At 64.4% G+C, this 20179-nt stretch overlaps 1 protein-coding gene across 1 annotated transcript; it reads right to left on the reverse strand.

Moving 5' to 3' along the window:
* Positions 1–77: 77 nt before the first annotated feature.
* SCRIB (scribble planar cell polarity protein) lies at positions 78–20021 on the reverse strand. The gene is given in 39 exon segments (XM_070382538.1): positions 78–461; positions 567–618; positions 835–909; positions 1029–1066; positions 1144–1286; positions 1373–1558; positions 1659–1797; positions 1870–2029; positions 2122–2229; positions 2967–3026; positions 3872–3946; positions 4065–4124; positions 4206–4316; positions 9576–9764; positions 9859–9923; positions 9926–10151; positions 10231–10341; positions 10639–10878; positions 10956–11036; positions 11120–11443; positions 12086–12163; positions 12564–12653; positions 13064–13126; positions 13773–14153; positions 14652–14819; positions 15644–15766; positions 15858–15988; positions 16063–16229; positions 16299–16498; positions 16665–16783; positions 17163–17235; positions 17237–17308; positions 17381–17455; positions 17547–17610; positions 17697–17753; positions 17855–17944; positions 18034–18112; positions 18220–18337; positions 19518–20021. Coding segments are annotated over 39 exon segments (4896 nt in total). The 5' UTR covers positions 19677–20021; the 3' UTR covers positions 78–315.
* Between the last annotated feature and the right edge of the window lie 158 nt (positions 20022–20179).

Consider the following 20179-nt stretch of genomic DNA (forward strand, 5'->3'; position numbering starts at 1 on the left):
GCTGCCCCCAGATTGGGAGGGACAGAGGGGTGCACATTCGTGTGCCAGCAGGTGGACAGAGTAAGACAGACAAGATGTAAAACGTAGTCAATTTTATTCTCCTTAAACCACAAAATAGAGTCTTTGGTTGTACAAACATCACTAGTTACAGTCTCGCCAAGAGGTCCCGGCTGGGGAGGGGGCGGTTAGTCAGTGGCCAGAACTCCTCAGGGGACCTCTTTAAAACGCTACCGGCCGGGTTAAAAGACTCGGGGCAAGGGTGGTGTTGGCGCTGGCAGGGCCCCCACCCCAAGTCGGGGGAGGCACCCTGCCCCTCTAAGAGGGCACTGGGCCCAGGCCTCGGCGCCCTGGCCGCACGGCCCGGCGGCTGCTGCACAAGGCCACCTCCTCGGGACCCGTGGAGCTTGGAGAGGGCCTGCCCAGAAGCACCATGGCCACCTCTCCGTCCTCCTCTGGCAGACCTGTGGGCAGGGGCAGGGAGCGAGTGAGCAGATGGGCCTGGCACCCTGGACCGCGGGGGCAGGGGCGGGGGCGGGGGCGGGCCCGGCCCTGGCCTGCCAACTCACCTGGGCTCGGAGGTGGTTCCAAGGACCTCAGCTCCTCAGCGAAATCTGGGGACTGTGACGGGGAGAAGGGCTGGTCAGGGACTACCCAGACCTGCCTGAAGCCCCCAACAGGAGCCTGGGTGAGTCCCTGTAGAGCCCTGGCTGGGGGGGCGGGGGCGGGGGCGGGACAGGGAGGGTATGGAGCAGGGGACAGGCTGGGAGACAGGCTGAGCGGAAAGCGGCAGGAGCCGGTCAGGGTGTCCTGCAGAAGGGCCGGAGGGCCCGGTACCTGCATGTCATAGACAGGTCTGGAAGAGGGGAGGGCGGCAAACACCCTGTAGTCAAACTTCCTCCCAGACAAGGCCTTGAAAGGACAGCGTGAGGAGAGAGGCAGAGAGCGTAAGAAGAGAGAGGGAGGGAGTCCGGATCCCTGCCCCGCCAAGGGAGGAAGGCAGGGGAGGGCGGCAGCTGCTGGCTCCTCACCAAGCGTCCCGGGGAGGTGCCGGTCTGGGGGCCGAGGTCTGGAGGAACAAGAAGGGGGCGTCGGGAGAGGTCCGCGCCGCAGGCCGGGCTCCCGCCTCCCGCCCGACGTACAGACCTTCCAAGGGGGTGGGTGACGGAGTAGGTGCCGGCGAGGGGGCCTCGGCCAGGCGCTCCAGGGGCCCCCGCTTGCTTCGGCCCTCCTGGGACTTGCTGAGGACCATCTGTGCGCGGAGGGCATCCTGCTCCAGGGACTTCATCCTGTGGGAGGGCGGAGGCACGGGCAGCGTGGGGCGCGGGCAGCGGAGGGCAGGGCATGGGCAGCAGAGGGCGGGGCAGGGCCTCACCTGGCTGCCCTCCAGAGCGCCCGCTTCTCCGCCTCTAAGGCTCGGCGCTCCGCAGGGGACAAGGCCCGCTCTGGGGCCGGCAGCTCGGGGCTCTGCACGCGAAGCCGCTCCTGGTGGCGCCTCTCGGCCTTGGCAGTCCGCACTGGGGCACCGCCTCCCTGCGGCGGGGGAGACGCGGGACCGAGCCTGGGCCGGGCGACAGGACAGGAGGGCCCGGTGGAGGGGCGCTGGGCACGGGCGGAGGGGCACCGGGGGCAGGGGCTGGGGCGGCCCTCCCCCGCCTCACCCTTCTGCCATGGGGCCCTGGCCGGCCCAGGGTGGTTCCTCCTCGGGCTCCTCGTCCTCGGGAGCATCGGCTTCCGGGAGCCCCGTGTTGGCCGCCGCCTCGCGCAGCATCTGCGCCCTCTTCTGCTGCAGCTTGCGGGCTACGGGGCGCGGCGGGTCAGGCCACGAGCCGGCGCCCCCCGCCCTCCCCCACCCCCGCGCCGCCTGCTCACCCTCCTCCTCCTGCATCTTCCGCAGGTCGTCAGCGCCCACCAGCGACACGCGCTTAGGGGGGCCCTCGGCCTGGGGCACCCGAACCTCCAGCTCGAAGTACTTCTGCCGCTCGCGGAAGGACAGCTGCTCCGGCGAGGCCGTGGGCCCGAGCATGGGGTGCTGGGGGAAGCGCGCCCTCAGACCCGGCCCCTCGGGTGTCACACCCTCGCAGGCGCACGCAGTGGGGCACCTGAGGGCTGCCCACCACCTACCTGGGCAGGGGTGTCCAGGGGCGGGTGCAGGCCGGGCACAGCCGCGAACGTCCTATAGGCCTGCTTCACGTTGGCTGGCAGCTCGGCAGGGGAGGGCGGGGAGGGGGTCTGGGGACCGGGCGCAGTGAGCTGAGCAGGGACAGCTGTCCCTGCAGCACCGCCCACCCTGCCACCAGCTGTCCTTGCTAACTGCCGCCACCCCTGCCCCCCAGGTCAGGGCACTCACGGGCTGGGGACCACCTCTGCCCCTGGGGGCCGGGGAGCCCCTTGGCCAGGCCTGAACCAGTGGCTGGATCACCCCAGGCTTTGTCTGCAAAGGGGTTCAGGTGGGGGGTGTGAGGGACGGGGTGGGGGGAGAGAGATGGCGCCGAGGTGGGCGGCTGGGTGCCCAGGAAGCGAGGCCAGCACTCACCCATCTGCTGTCTGTCAGGAAGGGGCAGAGGCTGGGCGCTGGGCTCCAAGCCGGCACTTCAGTGTCTGCCCCAACCCTGCCACCAGGCCTGGCCCTCCCCATGCAGCAGAACCAGGGAGCCTCTGCAGGCAGGTGGGGGGCTTGGGGCAGGGTGGAGTGGCCCCCAGGAACTCCCAGACATGAAGACAGATGGGGACAAAACTGCCAGGCACTGGGGAAGGCCACCCTGACCCCCAGCCCCCTCTGCCCAGGAGGCCACAAGGAGCCCCCCAGCTGTGATACCAGCCAGCTGGGCCAGGAAGGGGCCTGCAGGCCATCCCCCTGTGGGATGGCAGCTGGGGAAGGTGTAAGCCCTGGCACCCTCCCCGGAGGAGCGGACTCTGCACACAGCACCACACAGCACCCCTCTGCAGCACCCCCACCGTGTACTCACCTGCTGGTGGCTAGGGGAGCAGGGGGCTTCAGCCATCTCTCCACTTGCCGCAGGCAGCACCTGGAAGAGCCGAGTGGTGGGTGTGGGGAGGGTCAGGCAGGGCTGAGGGCCCCCGAGGAGGAGGTGGGGGGTTGCCTGCCTCAGTAGCACAAAGGCTGGTCCTCAACACCCTGACCTGAGCAGCCCTGAGACATCTGAGATGGATGGGCTGGGCTGGGCTGGACTTCTCCTGGGTGGGGCGGCCACTCTCCCTATGAGCCTCAGAGGCCGGTCAACCAGGGAGGCCCGCCCCCTGCGAGCCACCCCCAAGCTGTGCCCCTTTCTGATGGAGGACACTGGGCCCCCTCCCCTCTTGGGGGCTTCCTACTCTTGCCTATGTGGGGCTGAACACAAAGCCCCTGAACAGGCTCACTCAGCCCCAGCCAGCACAGCCTCCTCACCAGCCCTGCGGGGTCTCCCAGCAGCAGCTGGTGCTGGGCAGCCCGCCCTCCAGGGAAGGGGTGAGAACCACAGGCCTCCGCCCAGGGCCCTGCCCCCACTGCAGCACTGGCCCTCCTCCCACCGTGCTTCACCGGTGGCCCCTGGGCCCACACAGCCCTCTGCTCTGCCTTGAGTCTGCCTCTGGGAGGTGGGGGGGTAGGCGGCAGCGGGTGCATCACGGCTGGGCTCAGGAGTGGAAGAGGACAGACGCGTGCCAGGGTGGGGGTTGGCGCTCCAGCTCGGACACCCCAGCCAGTCCCTGTCATGCATGAGGGCCCTTTGAGGGCCTCAGCCCTCTCCCTGGGGGCAGGATCCTGGCAGAGCTCTGTCCTGCAGGGCTTCAGGTGAAGGGAAGGAAGACAGGGGTAGGACTGACAGACAAGTGGGCAGAGGCCAGGACAGGGGTGTGATAACCAGGGACTGACCCTCTGCACGCTGCCGGCGCCAGGGGTGGCGGCCAGGGCTCGGCAGGCTGGCTTCAGGCTCTCTGGGCTCTGCCCCTGGGGGGCAGAGTGGACACAGGGCTGCCAGGGCTGTGCCCGCCAGAGTGCGGGGTGGGCGGCCAGGCCTAGGGACTCTGGGCTGTGGGGAGGAGCCTGCCATGTGGGGCAGGAGGACCTGGGCACTCACCATGGCCTCTGGGCCCCATAGTGGGATCTGTCCGGGCAGCTCCTTCTCCTGTGAGCAGAGGAGACAGTGGTCGGGGCTGACGGCCTCAGGCTCCCAGCCCAGGGGCTGCTGGCTGTGGGCGGCTCTGACCTTGCCGGGGCCCTCGGGGCTCAGCTCCCGGTCGATGGAGGAGATGCTTTCCAGGCTGTTCCGGCGGCCAAGGCCGGCCGCGAAGGGGTTGGCGATGATGCCTGGGGACACCTGCAGGGGAGGGGCGGAGTGGCCACACCGAGGCAGCCGCTGGGGTGGGCTCTGCTTGCTTAGGACCACGGCACCATCGCATCTGTGCCCAGGGCACCCACACCACACTCCCGAGGACACGGCGATGCAGAGTACCGGGCGAGAGAGGTCAGCCGTGGACACACACCCCGGAGCACAGAACTGACAAGGTGGTGGGGCGACAGTGAAGTGCCCATGGCACAGAGAGCAACTGAGGCCAAAGTCCCAGCGGAAGGAGGCTGACAGATTCCTGACGTCAGAAAAGGCCGTTTAAAGGAGGAAGAGTTGACTGTGGTGTTGACCGGAGTGATGACAGCACACGTGAACACGCGCTTCTGCAGCGTAAGTGACTATCAGGGCGTGAAAGGCGCCCGCTCACAGGCACAGCCCAGCCCCCGAGCGGCCTGAGACCCTGAGACCTGACAGCCGGGAGCTGCCTGGCGCCCGCATCCCGGCTCCTGTCTAGCCCTGTCCGCTAAGGGAGCCAGTGCTCCCTGGAGAAAGAAGGCAGGGAGAGTGTGAGGGGACCCAGGCTTCCTGCTGTGCCACAAAGGAGCTGCCTGAGGGAGGTGGGTGATGTGAACAGGGCCCCGGGCCAGCCAGAAGCCCTCTCATCAGCTCCGTCTGGATGGCTGGAGCACCAGATACCAACAGCAGCTGTGACAACTCTCACCACGAGATAAAACGGAAAATCTGTGCTAAGGAAGGCGCCGCCCAGAGCAATGGGGAGGGCGCACGACTGTCCCGAGGCTGAGGAGGAGCCCGAGGAGGAGCGGGCCGCTGCACCCCCCAAGCGCCTGCCAGTTTCCGGGGGAAAGCATCACCTGGTGGGGTGACCCAGAGACGCCCCCGTGCAGGCACCACCACCCGTGGGTCTGGTGGGAGGCCCTCCAAGACAGTGTGAGCTCGGTGATAACCCTGCCAAAATGCAGCCACTGCAGCTTGTCCTGAGGAGGCAACGGACAGACCCCCAGTGAGTGCCATCCATGCCATGATGGCCTGTGCCCACCTGAAGTTCCAGGTCAGGCTGGGAGACAACCAGATGTCCACATGCCTTGTGGCTCTAAAGGTTGCCTTGGGCCATTGGTGGGAGGCACGCAGGGCCTCTGAGTGAGAGGTCCTGTCTATTGTTCTTGACACTTTTCTTCAACTCTAAAACCGTCACTACTTTATCTGCTTGCTTGTATCTTTCAAAACAGAAATAACAGGAGAAACTACACTAATGCAGACGCTGGCCTGCGGGTCACCGAGAGGGGATTCAGACTCCTGGAGGGCTGTGTTCACAGCTGGCAAAGGTTTAGCATGAGCAGCCAGTTTGTCCTCCCGGCCTCAGGGTCTTTGCTCCCCAACTGCAGACTGACCTCACGACACAGCAGTGAGCGCGCCGTGTCCCACCCACCGGACTGCCGGGGAACTCCCAGGAAACTCCACTTTTAAAGTCATCTTTAAGAACTGAAAACGAGTTCTGGGCTTCCCCGGTGGCCCAGTGGTTAAGAATTCACCTACCAATGCAGGGGACACAGGCTCGATCCCTGCTCCAGGAAGATCCCACATGCCGCAGAGCAGCTAAGCCCATGAACCACCAACTACCGAGCCTGGGGTCTGGGGTCTGTGCTTCCCAACGAGAGAAGCCGCCTCACTGAGAAGTCAGTGCGCAGCAACGAGGCCAGCACAGCCGAAAAGGAAACTCAGACAAAAATAAGCCTAACTGTATGACAAGCTGGCAGAAGGACAATGCAGAGAATCATTTCCCAGGGACTTAACGTAGCATTGTGACTGCACCTCCTAGTGGATAAATCCTAAGGACACAAAGAAATGTCAAAATGCTATTAAGAAATGCTAGTGATAACACTGATATGGCTTTTTGAAATCAATACTTATAATATTACTTAATTTAATAAAATAACTTTTAAGATGAGAAAAAGAGACACAAATATAAAGTCAAAAGAATCAAAGCCTGCTGTCCTTAAGCATGGGTTGAAAGTAACAACCTCACGGATTTTTTCCCCCTAGAAACCTACCTCCCGAGGACCCGTGTGCTGCAGAGGCCCAGGAGCGGGGCCACGAGACCAGCCAGTGATGGTCTGAGCCCCGCGCCAGGGCTGCGGCAGGAGACACGGGGACGCCTGGGTGCACCATCAGGCTGGTGTGTCACCGGCTTGTCACCGCGGTGCCCACGCAGGCACCCTGCCTCACAAGGACCACAAAGACCAAAAAGCAGTCACCATGGGGGCTTCCAGGGCAGCCACTTGTTATTTAAAAATCAACCAATGAAAGAATCAGAGTGTTTACCACACATCTCCTGTACAAAATCTTATTTTAGGATAAAAAGCAGCTGATAAAATTTCTTTACAGAAAGGTCATTAGAATGACTGAAAACACTAGATGAGGAAGGAGTAACTGAGGCAGTCTTCCTTCGATCAGTAATCAAGGAAACACGGAAAAGAAAGGCGGTCTGGATCAAAATCCAAAAGGTGGTTTTTCTGAGAAGGCTGCTAAAATATACAAAACTTTGGTGAGTGTGATGGGGAGGAAGAGACGGCAGAAATCAGATCAAGATGGTGATGGGACCCCAGAAACAGAGGGGAGGAGAAAGAACGTTCTGGACCTTGCCCCAAACATGCTGAGCACCAGTCAGCAAGCTCTTGGAAGCGCACAGCGGCCCCCACAGCGCTGCCACCAGCTGGCCACCAGGCCTGCCTGCCTGTGCAGGGCACAGCAAGGACAGGCAGGTCCTGATGCCAGCCTGCCCCCTGCCATGCAGAGGTTGGGGAGGACGCCAGGGCACAGCTCATGCAAAGACGCACTTGCAGAATCCAAAGTTTGGAGAGATGGCTGTGAACCCTAATTCCTACAGGGGTTGAACGGGTCACCACAGAGGAAGCAGGTGGGCTGAGGGTAAGAGAAATGGGGCTGGGTGGATGACCGGTGTCCTGACGGATACATGTCACCCCTTTTTCTTTCAAGCACCAAGCTAGCTGGAGGAAACCGGTGGGCTGCACCTCACCGTACTTGGCACAGGGCTGTAAAAGCCATCAATAAAAGGACTCCAGAAAACTCAGCACTCTTTCAGAGAAAATTCTTACAGGTTATAAATGGAAACAGCTGTCCAAGTTTAAAAGAATTATATAAACTACCTCCTCCAAGTCGGCACAAGGCAAGGTCACTGTCCACCATCACCAGGTTCCCGGGGGGATGGAGGAGCCTGACTTCCCAGGAAAAGGGGACCCGCAGCCACCACCTGGGCCTCAGGGCTTCCTCCAGGAGACGCAACAAAGTCACTGCTGAGAATCAACAAGGATGCAAGAGCGACCTAGGAATGTGCCCGGAGAAACCTTATTCACACAGTCACAGAGCTCAAAGTTAACCCCCAGCTCCCAACCAACTTACAGAACTGGCAGGTCCATTTGGAAGAGAAAACTCATGAAAATAGACTAAAACTTGTCAAAAGGAGAAAAAACAGTGGGTGATTTCACCAGTTAGGTCTCCTGAAACATACTCTAAAGTGGCTACACAGAGGTTAGCAGCTCAAGAACACAGCCGGCTCCCAGGACCACGGGATGTGGATCCAACCTACAAGGAAGTCCGATCTCCCCTGATCAGTGGGAAAGTGATGGACAGTCCAGTGCATTCCACTGGGACGGAAGATCCACTTGCTTGAGAAGCAATTCCAGTGGATTATAGTGCTCTGTTTTCTAAAAAACAGCTTTGACAATCTTGCCCCAGAGAGGGTTTTCATCGTCAAAACTCAAATCCAGACATTATGAGAAAGGTTAGACAATGTCACTCACAGTCTCCATGTTTCTATAACCCCAGAGAGGCCGTTGTGAAGGAGCAAAAGACAAAGCCCACTCATGCCCTATGCAAAAAGACAGAAGCTTATAACACAAAAGACGAACTGCGAGTTAGGTGAGTCACACGTCAAAGGAGGCCAGGTCCATGGAGACAAGCCTGAGGCTGGGCGGGGGTGGGAGATGGGGCAAGCCTGCGGCCTCAGGCCCAACACCCCTTCTTCCAGGGTGCTGTCCTGCAGAAATGCCCCCAAAAGCATCAAGACGGGTTCCGAGCACTCTGGTTGGAAACACAGCACAGACAAAGCAACCCAGGGAGAGATGGGCAGACAGTCAGAGGAGCCCAGCAAAGCCTCCGTAAAGCTGGGGAGATGCCTGCTCTGCTCTTCGCCCTGGAGTGAATTTACTCTGTTTGTACTGAAACCTTAAAAATAAGTACATGTACTGACCGAAACATGTAAGGTCTCACTTTAAATGAGAAAGCAGAAGACACAGCCCTCTCTGGAAAATGTGAGCAAGGTTCCTCACCAGAAACAACAGGTTCCTGCAGGGACACAGGGATGTGGGCACAGAGACCAGCACAGGGGCCCCCAGAACCCAGGGAATGGGGTCCCAGTCCAGCACCCAGGGAGGAGAAACAAGGACAAACGCACCATCCTTCCCAGTTCAGGAGACGATGCACAGAACGAGGTGGACCCCGCCTCGGCAGTGCAGGGACGGGCAGTAGGCTGCCGTCCCAGAGACCCACTGTAGCCCCATCCCCAGAAAGGAGGCCCTCGGGGAGCTGGCAGCCGCTGCGGGGAATGAGCCCCTGGAGGCGGGGGCTGGGGGCTGATGCAGGAGAAGCGGCCCCCCTGGGCTGATGCTGGAAGCCCGGGGACAGCGGCAGCATAAGACAGCAGGGCCCCCCGAGAGGGCACAGCCAGGCTGGTGCAGGACACGGGCCGGGCTGGACACCAGGCCTCTGCAGCCCAGTCCCGGGCCTGGCAACCAACACTTCCTCCAGGGGCTGCAACGGAGAACCACTGGGTCCCCACATGCCCGCCCAGGTGTCTGCGTGGGGACACAGGTCTGGGCCCTGAGCTCCCTGCTAAGGGGCTGCCAGAAAGCAGGCCGGCACCAGGCCAGCGTGGCAGGGCCCGGGGGTTTGCAGGCGGGCTGTGTCCCGCTCTGGGCCGTCCTGCCCTGGCTTGGCGGCCCCAGGGCACAAATGCTGCTTGCCCGGTTCAACCTTTTCTTTGAAGACACAACCAGGCCTTCTGTACACACTCTCTGTCCCGCCAGGGCCGCGAGTGGGGCCGAAACGAGGACCTGGCACCTGCACCGCATGGCTCCCCCAGGTCTGACTCACAACGGCCAAGCGCGTCCTGGCCCCGGCGCACCAGGACCCTCCCGGCCACACTGGGGGTGGGACGCAGTCCCCGTGGCCGAGCGCCGGCCGGGGGGGCACTGACCTCAGGGTGGCAGCGCTGGTGTCGAAGCCATCGCAGACCAGGACAGTCAGGGTGTCGCCCACACTGCGCAGCAGCTGCACAGCCTCTCCATGCGTCAGACCCAGCAGGCTCTGCTGGTTCACCTCCAGCAGCCGCAGTCCCACCCGCAAACGGCCATCTCGCCCAGCTGCTCCCGTGGGGCTCACCTGCGGTGAGACAGCTGTGCTCAGGACCAGCCCCGGACCTGGGCCCCTCCCCGCCTGAGAAGTCCACGGGGCAGGCGGGCGAGTGGGAGCTCACCTTGGAAATGAAGATGCCCTCATCGGTGGGGTCGCAGGGGTTCCCGGCGTGGCCCTTGGCGCCCCACGTATGCTGATGCCCAGCCTCTCCCCGGGGGCCTTCTGGATGCAGAGCTCCCGCATGCCCGGGGGCGGCGGGTCCCTCCGCACGAGCAGCACCAGCTCCAGGCAGGGCCGGAGCAGGGCGCTGACTGCTTCCTGGTGCGTGGCCTCCCGCACATCCTGCCCATTCACTGCCAGGATGCGGTCCCCGACCCGCAGGCCACTGCGTGCAGCCAGGCCCCGCGGGAGCACCTGTGGAGGGAAGGCCGGGAACTGTGGGCAGGGGGCCGGGCCTCCCTGCACCCCGCGGCGCCCACGGGGCCTGCTCTACCTTGGAAATGAACACGCCGGGCTCCTGGACACCGAATGGGTGGCTGGAGTGGTCGGAGCCCCCAACGATGCTGAGCCCCAAGGGGCCCCCCGCTCTGGGCAGACAGATTTCCTAGGAACATGGAGGAACAGGAAGGGTGGCTGGAACAAGCCGAACATTACAGGATGGCTTCCCAAGCCCAGGGGTGTGTGAGACCAGGGAGCTCCGCCACAGGGAGGCCGCGTGATGGTGCAGAGAAGACTGCAGAAGGAGGAAGCCCCTACGGAACGACGCCCTGTGTCCTGGAGCCTGAGAGGACAGGACCGAGGCCCTTGTTCTCCCACGAGCGGGGCCGACAGCCACACCTAGAGCTGTGTGGCTGTGGAGACAGGGGCTGGTTGGTGGGCAGGGCCAGGGCAGCGGTCTCACCTCCACTGGGTACGGCCCCTCCAGGGCAGCGGCCAGCAGACTAGGGGGCAGCCTCAGAGGCCCAGGCTCCCCTGGGGTGGCAGGGGCAACAGTGGGGGGCGGGGGGGAGTGAGGGGGAGGGCTGGGGGCGAGGGGCCCCCCAGCCTCCCGCTCTAGCAGCAGGGCGATGGTGGGGGACGCGGCGGTCAGCAGGGAGACGGCGTGGTCGTGTCTGGCCTCGGTCATGTCCACCCCATTGATCTGCAAGAGCACAGCCCGTCAGACGGCCCCAGGGAGAGGGGTGCATGGGTGCTGGGCAGGCCCACCGCCGCACTCACGGAAAGGACGCGGTCGCCGACCTGCAGGGTGCCTGCCCGGTGGGCAGCACCCCCCTCAGCGATGCGGGAGATGAAGATGCCCTGCAGCGGGGGAGGGCGAGTGGGTGTCCGCACGCTGGCCAGGCCTGCCCCCAACCCCGCCCCACCCCCGGCCCCAGACTTACCCCGTCACCGGCCCGATAGGGCGTGGAGCCTTTCCCGCCTGCGATGCTGAAACCCAGCCCCTTCTCACTACGCACGAGACAGGCCACGTGGCGCTGGCGGGGTGGCCCGGGTGGCTCGGGCGGGAGCAGGGGCAGGCGCAGGCCGCCTCCTCGCCGCTCCCGCGGGCTGTAGTCGTCCTCGGGCCGCAGGGCTGTGACGGTGACTGCATTCTCAGGCTCCACCATGCGCTCCCGCCACAGCCGCATGTGCACAGTGGCACCCGCCCCGCGCAGTGCCTCCACGGCCTGCTGGTGCTCCGCGTCCTGCAGGGCCACGCCGTTCACCTGCCGCACGGCACTTGTCAGCCTGCCCTCTGCAGGCGGGCCGGCCGAGTGGGCACAAGCCACAGCGTGCCAGGGGCTGCTGCCCTGTTCCCTGTGAGTACCGGCTACCTATCTGGGCAACACAGGGCTAGGAGGCCCACTGTCGATGAAGCAGGCGATGCCCCTGCTAGTCCACAGTGCCCAGTCCTGGTGCCCCTGCCCCACACACCTGGTCCTTATCTGAGCAGTCCTGGGGAGGATGCCAGGGGTTCTGCGCATCTGGCCCTGCCCTGCGCTCTCTGAGCTGCTGGGACACAGCAGCCCCTCTGTTGAGTGAGTGCAGGGTTACTTCCTCCTGCCCCCATCCCCCAGAGCAGACTGCCCTCTGACCACCCGACAGGCACGTGGGCTCCAATGCTCCCTGACATGGCCAGGAGGCCCCACCCCACAGGCCTCCTGCCCAGACGCGGGTTTCTGCCTTGGGCTGTCCTCCAGTCTACCCGGAGCTCTAGCTTATGAGCTCCATGCCTCACAGGGGTCCCATACTTGGGGCTCTCAGGAGGAGCTGGGCACCCTCTTCCTGGAGGGGAGGGAGCCCACCACCAGACATGGGACTGAGAGGTCCCAAGAGTGTGCACCTCACACGGTGGTCAGGGGGCTCACCTCGAGGAGCTTGTCACCTACTCGGACCCCAGCCCGAGCCGCAGGGCCCTCCTCAGACACCCGGGAGATGAAAATACCCTGCAAGACAGAGACAAGTCCAAGAACATCGGTGGATGCCCTTCCACAGGGGCCCTCAGCAGCTGTGCGAGGCCCAGAAGCCCCCCAGTCAGGGCTGCAAAGACGCCCCAGGGTGCAGGAAAGGCAGAAGTGGGCCTGCAGTGGTCAGACAGCCTGGGTGTGGGCTGCTCTGGGGTCCCAGGCGTCAGGGAGTGAGAGTGCAGGTCAGTCCTGGGAAGTTCGATCCACACACAGCACAAGAGGCGCCGGTGAAAGGGAGGTGAGGCTGAAAGAGACGGCGGGCAGACCAGCAGCCCTGACCGTCTTCTACGACGCTGCCCCCCACAACCCCAGCCTCTAGGACCTTGTGTACTGCAGGAGCAGGGCCTGCGGGCAGCACAGGGTGGGGGCGGCTCCTCACCTCGTCGTCTCCCTTGTAGGGCGTGGATCCCTTGCCACCCGCAATGCTGATGCCCAGGCCCCCTGTCTGCCGCACGATGGTCAGCGTCAGCTGGAAACAGAACAGACGTGCCGTGTCCAGGGAAGGCTGAGGGGCCGGGGCCTGGTCCCCTCCGGCCACCAGCCACCTCTCCCAGGGCCAGCTTGGGCCACAGAGGAGCTGATGAGGTGGGGGCTGCCAGGCTCCAGGGAGCGCAGCCAAAGGGAGTGCTCGCCTGTGGGTGATGGGGGCCTTCCAGGGCCGGAGCTGCTGCAGGAGCGGGGCACACCCTGCACCTCCTCCAAGATCGGCCACCCCTGCCTGGAGGCCAACGCCCTGTGGGTCTAGCGGGTGCCCCAGGCCCTGGCTCTGAGTTTGGGGAGGAGGCCTGAGCAGCAGCGGGAAGGAGATGGAGAGCCCGCAGCCCGAGAGCAAGGCCCGCGAAGCCTGGGGCAAGAGCGCAGCGGCAAGCGAGTACAGACCTCTTCCTCCTCAATACGAGCGGGCTCTATCAGCAGGTTATTGGCCTGGTCAAACGACACCCCCTGTTAGGACAGGACCAGCAAGGACATGCAGGTCAGCTGCCGCCCGGCCCCGCCACCTCCTTGCCCAGCCCCGCCATGAGCAAGAAAGAGAGAGAAGACCACACCAAGCTCCCACAGCCTGAGCGCCTGGCCCTTCGTGCCTGGGTCTGGTGCTGCCCCCAGGCAGGGGGTCCCGTAGGGTCTGGAGGCCTGGCTGCTACTGTCGACCTGCCAAATGGGCAGGCTGGGCTGGTGCCAGGTGGGCCTAGGCCTGGCTGTGCCAGCTCTAACTGTCCAGGCTCTCTCAGCAGCCACAGCACCAGGCTGTCTGTGCTCAGCACAGAACCACAGATATGTCAGACATGGGGCTGCTGCGGGGCGGGGCATCCCATGGAGAAGACAGGGACCCGTGAGAGCCAGCCCTCCAAAGGCTAGGGCAGGCAGAGGGGCCTGGGCATAGGCGGGGACTGCCAGGGGCTTGGGATGGGGCTACAGGGCCAGCACGGAGCTTGCAACTGAGTCTGCACCCAGCCTGCAAAGGAGAGTGGGGAGCTGGGGACAGGCACCTCCCGTGCCAGTTGCCTCGAGAGTTGCCTGGGACCCTTGCCGGTGTGGACCAGGGGGCCTGGCCAGTTGGATTCGGGCTGGCATGTGGGGCCAGACCCACCTTGACAGAGGGCGCAGAGGCCACCGCCTTCTCCTCCTCTGCTGCTGCTGCCGCCTCCCCCTCCTCTTCCTCCTCAGCTTCGTCTTCCTCCTCCTCCTCCTCCTCCGCTCGCGGAGCCCAGGACATGTGGGGGCCATTGTGCCAGCCCCCAGTCCCCACTGGGCCCTCATTGTCTGGCGGTGTCCCCTGCAGGAGGGCCACCACGGCCTCGGGCTGGGGCAGCTTGGAGATCTTGAAGTGCTTCTTGTAGTGGGGCGTGTCCTTGCGGATGAGCCTTTGTCTGCCCCCCGGCAGGGGCCAGGGTGCCTCTGGCTGGCCCTCCTCGCTCTCGCCGTCCTCCCTGGGCAGGAGCAGCGTGTCCTCCGCGAAGCGCACAGTGGGCTGTGAGAGCTAAGCGTGAGGACTAGGCCAGCCCACCCCCGAGCGCAGGGCTCAAGGCAGCAGACAGGTGCTAAGAGGGCCCGCTGCTCAAAGAACAGGGACAAGTGACGAGCCAGTGAGGGGAACAGAGCAGTCAGCGGGAAGAGCAGGCTCGGGGGCTGGGAGGCTCTGCCCACTGTGCTCTCAGCAGCCTGAGGAGGGGCCCCAGCAGGACCACGAGGAAGGCCCTGGTGTCTGGGAATGTTCCAGAGAGGAATGTGCGGTAAGCGCGGGTGGGCAGGGCCCAGGCTGAGCCGGCCTTGAAGTGAAGACCCTCGTCCCCCAGCCCTCCCCCTGGCCTGGGGCAGCCTGACTCCTGCTGGGCCCCACACAGGAAGAGTGCACCTGGGGCCCACCTGAAAAAGCCGACTGGTGCTGCCTGCACACGAGCTTGGGAAGGAGGCGGGGTGGGAGCTGGCAGGCCCGGCCCGGAGCAAGTGCCCCCAAGGCCAGTCTCACCTCCTCGTAGGTCTCCTCCATGACCTCTTCCTGGGTGGCTGGCATGGGTTCCTGCTGGCTCAGCCCCTCCTCCTCGGCCAGCGGGCCCTCAGGCTCGCCCTGGGAGGCTGTGCCGGCAGACAGGTGCGAGTCTGCACTCAGGCCAGACTCAGTACTCAGCCTCTTCTCCTGTGGCAGGGGAAGGCAATGGGTTGGGCTGCCCCCGGAGGATCCCACATTGCAGGATGTACCCCAGGGCTCGCTGCTGCCTGACCACAAAGCCTTGGGAGCTTCCCCTCTAGCTGCCCCCATCCTGCAGGAAGTCTGTGCTCATCCTCTGGGGTGCCCGCTGTCCCACCACTAGGGAAGCCGCACTTCCAGCTCCAAAAGGTGTGGATACACAAAGCCACCCTTCTGTGGTTCAAACCCTCAAGGCTCATTCCAAACAAATCACAAGGGCAGGGGCTGATGAGTCCCTGAGCAAATGCCAGCTCAAGGACGGGTAGGTGCCCCCGACCAGCACGAGCATGCCTCCTGGACCAGTGAGGGCAGCTTCCCGTGGGTGGCTGTGCACCACAGACATAGGTCCCGCCACGTAGCCCCAGGCACCAGACACCCTGCTGTACCCGGGGGTCCTGAGCGAGCGGAGCTGGGCCTGCCTGATTCTGAACAGCACCCCTCATGGAAGTTGACAGTGCAGGTGCCCTTGAGACGTGCCAGCCCATAGGCCCACTGCTCCAGCCACTCCTGGCTCCTCACGGGCAGCTGCCCCACATCCATGCCACATGGCTCTTGTGTCTGCCTAGCGGCCCTCGGTGGAGGCAGCCTGCTCTACAGAAGGCACACGCACTTGTCCCTGAGTTTCCCAACCAGCACCACCGCCTGGCTCCTCTCCCGGTGGGTTCCCCATGCCCACGCGGGCCGGAAGCCCTGCACCCAGCCCAGGGCTCCCGCAGGAAGGCCTGTAAGGCGGGCGGCTGTCCCTCCCATGGCCTCCAGGTCCCCACAAGCACCTCCTCGGAGGGCGAGGGTGGCGCAGGGTCAGGCCTGCAGGAGGTGGCTTCGCTCCGGCGCTCCACACCCCTCTTCATCACCTTGAGCTCGCTGGGGTGTGGCGTAGCCCGACGCTGCAGGCCCTGCAGTGGGCACAGGGGTGAGGGGCAGGTGGGGCAGGGGTCAGGCGGGGGCGGGGAGGCGGGAGCCCCCGGGGACCCCACCCCGCCATACCCGTTTCTCGGCAGCGGTTTCCTCCAGGTCGTCGTCGCCCGCGGGGGCCTCCAGGAACTGGATGACGCTGACACGGCTGAGCGGGGCGTCTCCCCAGCTTTCCGAAGGGCTGCTCTGCAGCTCAGGGTCCTCTGTGGAAGCGCTTGTCAGGGGGAACGCCGCCCCGCCCCAGGCCCCGCCCCAGGCCCCGCCCCCAGCGACCTACCAAGACTGGGCAGGGGCTGCTGTGGCAGCAGGTAGCAGGTGAGCACCTTCTCGCCCGTTTGGGCATCATCCTCGGTCTGGAACCGAAGCATGGGCTGCGCCTGGTTCTCCGCTAGCCACAAGGCCTTCAGGTTGAGGTGCGTGAGTGCAAACGGCAGACTCTGCAGGCTGGGGGCGGGGGCACGGTCAGCTCGGGGAGAGCCAGGCCCGGTGCCGCGGGATGGGGGCAGCACTCACCGGTTGCCGGCCACATCCAGCACGTGTAGCTCAGCCGTGTGGGCGAGCTCTGGCGGCAGGACGGCCAGGCGGTTGTCCCTCAAAGAGAGGACACTGAGTGCCACGCAGCCCCCAATCTCAGGCGGCAGTGCCTCTAGGTGGTTCCGGTCCACGTTGAGGTTGGTCAGCTTGGTCAGTTTCCCCAAGGAGTGGGGCAGGGCCTGGCCGGGAGGAGTGAGGATCAGAAACCATCAGGAGCCCGAGGGTGCAGTCTCTGCCCTTGCTCTGGCCCCGATGAAGCAGATGTCTGGCTCCTGCCACTCTGCATGCCTCCAGGTGCTCCCCCATCCTCCCTGCCTCCCACACTAACTCTGAAACCAGCCCCACCGTCAGCAGGTTCTCAGTGAGGATCAGCTCCGACAGGTTCTCACAGTCCCCGATGGCTTCTGTCACCTCGCACAGGCGATTCTGGTCCACCTTCAAGATGGACAACTGCTTCAGCTGACCTGGTGTTGGGAAGATGCAGCAACAGGCTCAGTGGGGCCGGGAGCCTTGGACACTCAAGAGACTGAAGCAGCTTGTGCTGGCGCAAGGACTCCTGCCTCGTGCACTGTGAGACCGCTGAGACCTCAGCCTCCCTCCAGACGCGCGCTCACTGCCCCAACCTGCTGCCAACCTGAGCAAGCCCAGCGGCTCCCAGGTCCCCAGGCCCTCATTGTGCCCTCACGAGCTCACCACCGGCACTCACCACCGCACACTGCCTCAGCTCCTCAGGTGCGAGCACGAGTCGTGCCACTGTGGCCCAACGCCTCCCCTTCTCAGGGACAGGTCCCAGGCCCCCGCTCGGCCCAGGTGCACACTAGCCATGCCCCTCCCGGCACTGACCAATGCCGTCTGGAAGCCGCTGCAGCAGGTTCTGTGAGAGCAGCAGGTCAGTGAGCAGCACCAGTCCCCCCAAGCTCCGCGGGCAGCTCCTCCAGCCGGTTCTCAGACACATCCAGGCACACCAGGCGCCGCAGATTCCCAAGCTCCTGGGGGGTGGGTGCAGAGGGTCAGGGGGAGGGACAGGCCCAAGTGGGGGTGGCAGCCACACCCTCACTCACCGGGGGCAGGGCTGATAGCTGGTTCCGGTCCAGCCACAGCTCCCGCAGGTTGGGCAGGGCCCCCAGGGTGTCAGGCTGCAAGAAGAGGCAGGGACAGGGTGATGGCCAAGGCTCACTTGCCCTGCCTGGCCCCGCCCCACCCATGACAGCCCCACCCTCTCCACACCAGCACTTCCAGATCATTGCCTCCCAAATCCAGCTGTTCCAGCTTGACCAGGAAAGACAGGGACCTGCAGAAGAAACAGAGCAAGGTCTGTCGTGGCCAAATGGCCCATGGTCCCTGGGGCTAGCTGCTGGCAGGGGCGAGCTCACTCACGCAGGCAGGGACTTGAGCAGATTCTCCCGGAGCTCCAGGGTCACCAGGTTGGCGAGGCTGAACGAGACCAGGACAGAGTGTGAGAGGAGGCAGGATGGTGGGGAGTAGTGCAGGAATAGGGCTCGGCTGAGCCCCCCACCCCGCAGGAAGGCACTCACTTGCCCACGTCCCCAGGCAGTGCCTGCAGGGACACATCATTCAGCGCCAGGTGAGCCAGACTGCGTAGCTGAGTGAAGCCTTCGGGGAGCCTAAGGAGAGAAGAGCGTCCTCAGATGCCCAGGCCAGGGCTGCAGAACCCCCACGGCCCATGCCCAGCCCTGCTATGGCCACCACCCACCTGGACAAGGGGTTCCCACTGAAGTCAGCAATCTCCAGAGCTTTGCAGAACTTGATGCTCTCGGGGATCTCAGGGATGTCTGTGAGGAGAAAGGGGTCACCACGGAGAGATGCCCACAGCCTCCAGGAGCTCAAAGCCCTTCCTGCCACCCTCAGATGCCACCCCATGCCTGCCCCAGCTCCACACCGTTCCGGGACACATCCAGCTCCACCAGCTGCATGAAGTTGGCCACCTCCGGAGGCAACCGCTGGATCTCGTTGTCGCTCAAGCCCAGCTTGCGCAGGTTCAGTAGCCTAAAGAAGGGCTGTGGGCAGGGGGTAGGGTCAGAGTGACAGGCCCTGTAGTGAGGGCCCCTCCCTGCTCCAGGCCACACAGGAACCCTGGGTCCTGTCCTATCACCCTGGTCTGCAGTAAGAAAAGCAACGAGATAAAAACATACACACACAGCTTCTCGAGCTTCTGACTCCTTGACTTTTGACACCTGGTCCCTTTGTGTTACCTCAGAGACACCCCTCTCCGCACCTCCCCCTGCAACATGCAACATTGCCAGCTGACCTACCTTACACGCTCAAGTCTTAGTCTTAACTGAGAAATCACTTCTTTTCTCTGACCTGACAAGTCTCTGTTCCTCGCCTTCTGTGTTCCCTCACGGCTCTACCTACCACCTGAATCACCTCTTCGACCCACCCAGCCGGTGGGCCCTCCAAAGCCTGCAGTAGTTTCTGTGACTGTACCCCAGCAACTAGCCCAGCCTGAGACACTGACAAGAATTTGGAAACTACCAAAAAAAATATAGCGAAAACAGCAGGGGCCACAGATCCGTGTAAGAGGCCCTGGTCCAAGTTCTGGAGTGAAGCCACACCCTCTGTGGCATGCAGCCCCCAGGCATTGGGCCACTTGGCACCCCATCTCCAAGAAGGAAATCCTTTTGTGACCTGCTTCCTTTAACCTTCTCTCCCAAGTGGCCTTAGAAGGAAAGCAAGCTGACGGGAAGAAACAAGGCAATGAGAGGTACACGGAACACAGGCTGGTTAGGGACAGGCACCATAAGAAGGCTCCCTCTGACCCCGCCCCAGCACCCTGGAGGAAGACAGCAGTCAGGACAGAGGCTGGGCTCCCCCTCCAGAGTAGTCCAGCAAGTTCGTATCCATCAGCCAAGCCGGTTAACCTTCCACCCCGATCTACCTCAAGCCCATCCACCTTCCCCCGCGGCTTTCCATCTGTAGCTCCTCCTCTAGGCTGTGACCATCCCCACCCCCAGGCAGGCACCTGATGACCGATGCCACCTGGTGCCAGCGCCGGCGGTGGGTGAGGAGGGTGGGGCTGGCCAGGGTGGGGCTCTGGCCAGTAAGAACAAGCAGGGCCGGCTGGACGCTGCGGTGTCCCGCGCAGGCCAGGGCCGGCTGAGAGCTCGGAGGAGCAGACGGTCGCATGCAGACTGACCCTGCCGACCTGGAACGAGGGCTGGGACGGCGGCCACTCACCTTGGGGAGCTCGCGCAGCTGGTTGGCGTCGAGGAGCAGCTCCTCCAGGCTGCGGCTGTACCGATAGATTTCCTCGGGCACGGCCTGCAGCGAGCAGTGCCGCTTGTCCACCGACTCCACGTGCCGGTTGCAGCGCCAGAGCGGGATGCACTTGAGCATGGTGCGGGCGGGCGCGGGATCCGGCGGCGGGCGGGGGGCGGGGCTCGGCCCGCATGAGCGCCGGACCGGGGGAGAGGCAGGGGGCGGCCCGGGGCGGCGGTGGCGGCGGCGCGCAGGGCCGGGCCCGCGCTCGGAACGCTCGGACCGCGGCGGCCTGGGTGGGGGGCGCGGCCCGGCCGGCGCTCAGACTCTCAGGACGCGGCGGCGGCCCGGCATCCCGCCTGGCCCACTTGACCCGGTCCGTCCGCTCGCCCGCCGCCTGTGCCGCAGTCGGAGCCGCCACCGCTGCCCGCCGGACTGCCCCGCCGACAACCGCCGGTCGCCGCGTAGCCCGCCGGGAAGCCGAGGCCCGCCCTCGCCGCCCCGAACTGCAACCCCCACAAGGCCCTGCGGCGCCGGTGCCTCCGAGGACCCGTAGCGGCCCCGCGCACAGCCTGTCGGGAACCTCGAGTCGCCCCCTGGCGCAAGGAATGACGGGAGCTGAAGTCCGCTCAAAGCCTGCC

Source organism: Bos mutus, chromosome 14 (assembly GCF_027580195.1).
Source record: "Bos mutus isolate GX-2022 chromosome 14, NWIPB_WYAK_1.1, whole genome shotgun sequence".
In the NCBI taxonomy this organism is placed as follows: Eukaryota; Metazoa; Chordata; class Mammalia; order Artiodactyla; family Bovidae; genus Bos; species Bos mutus.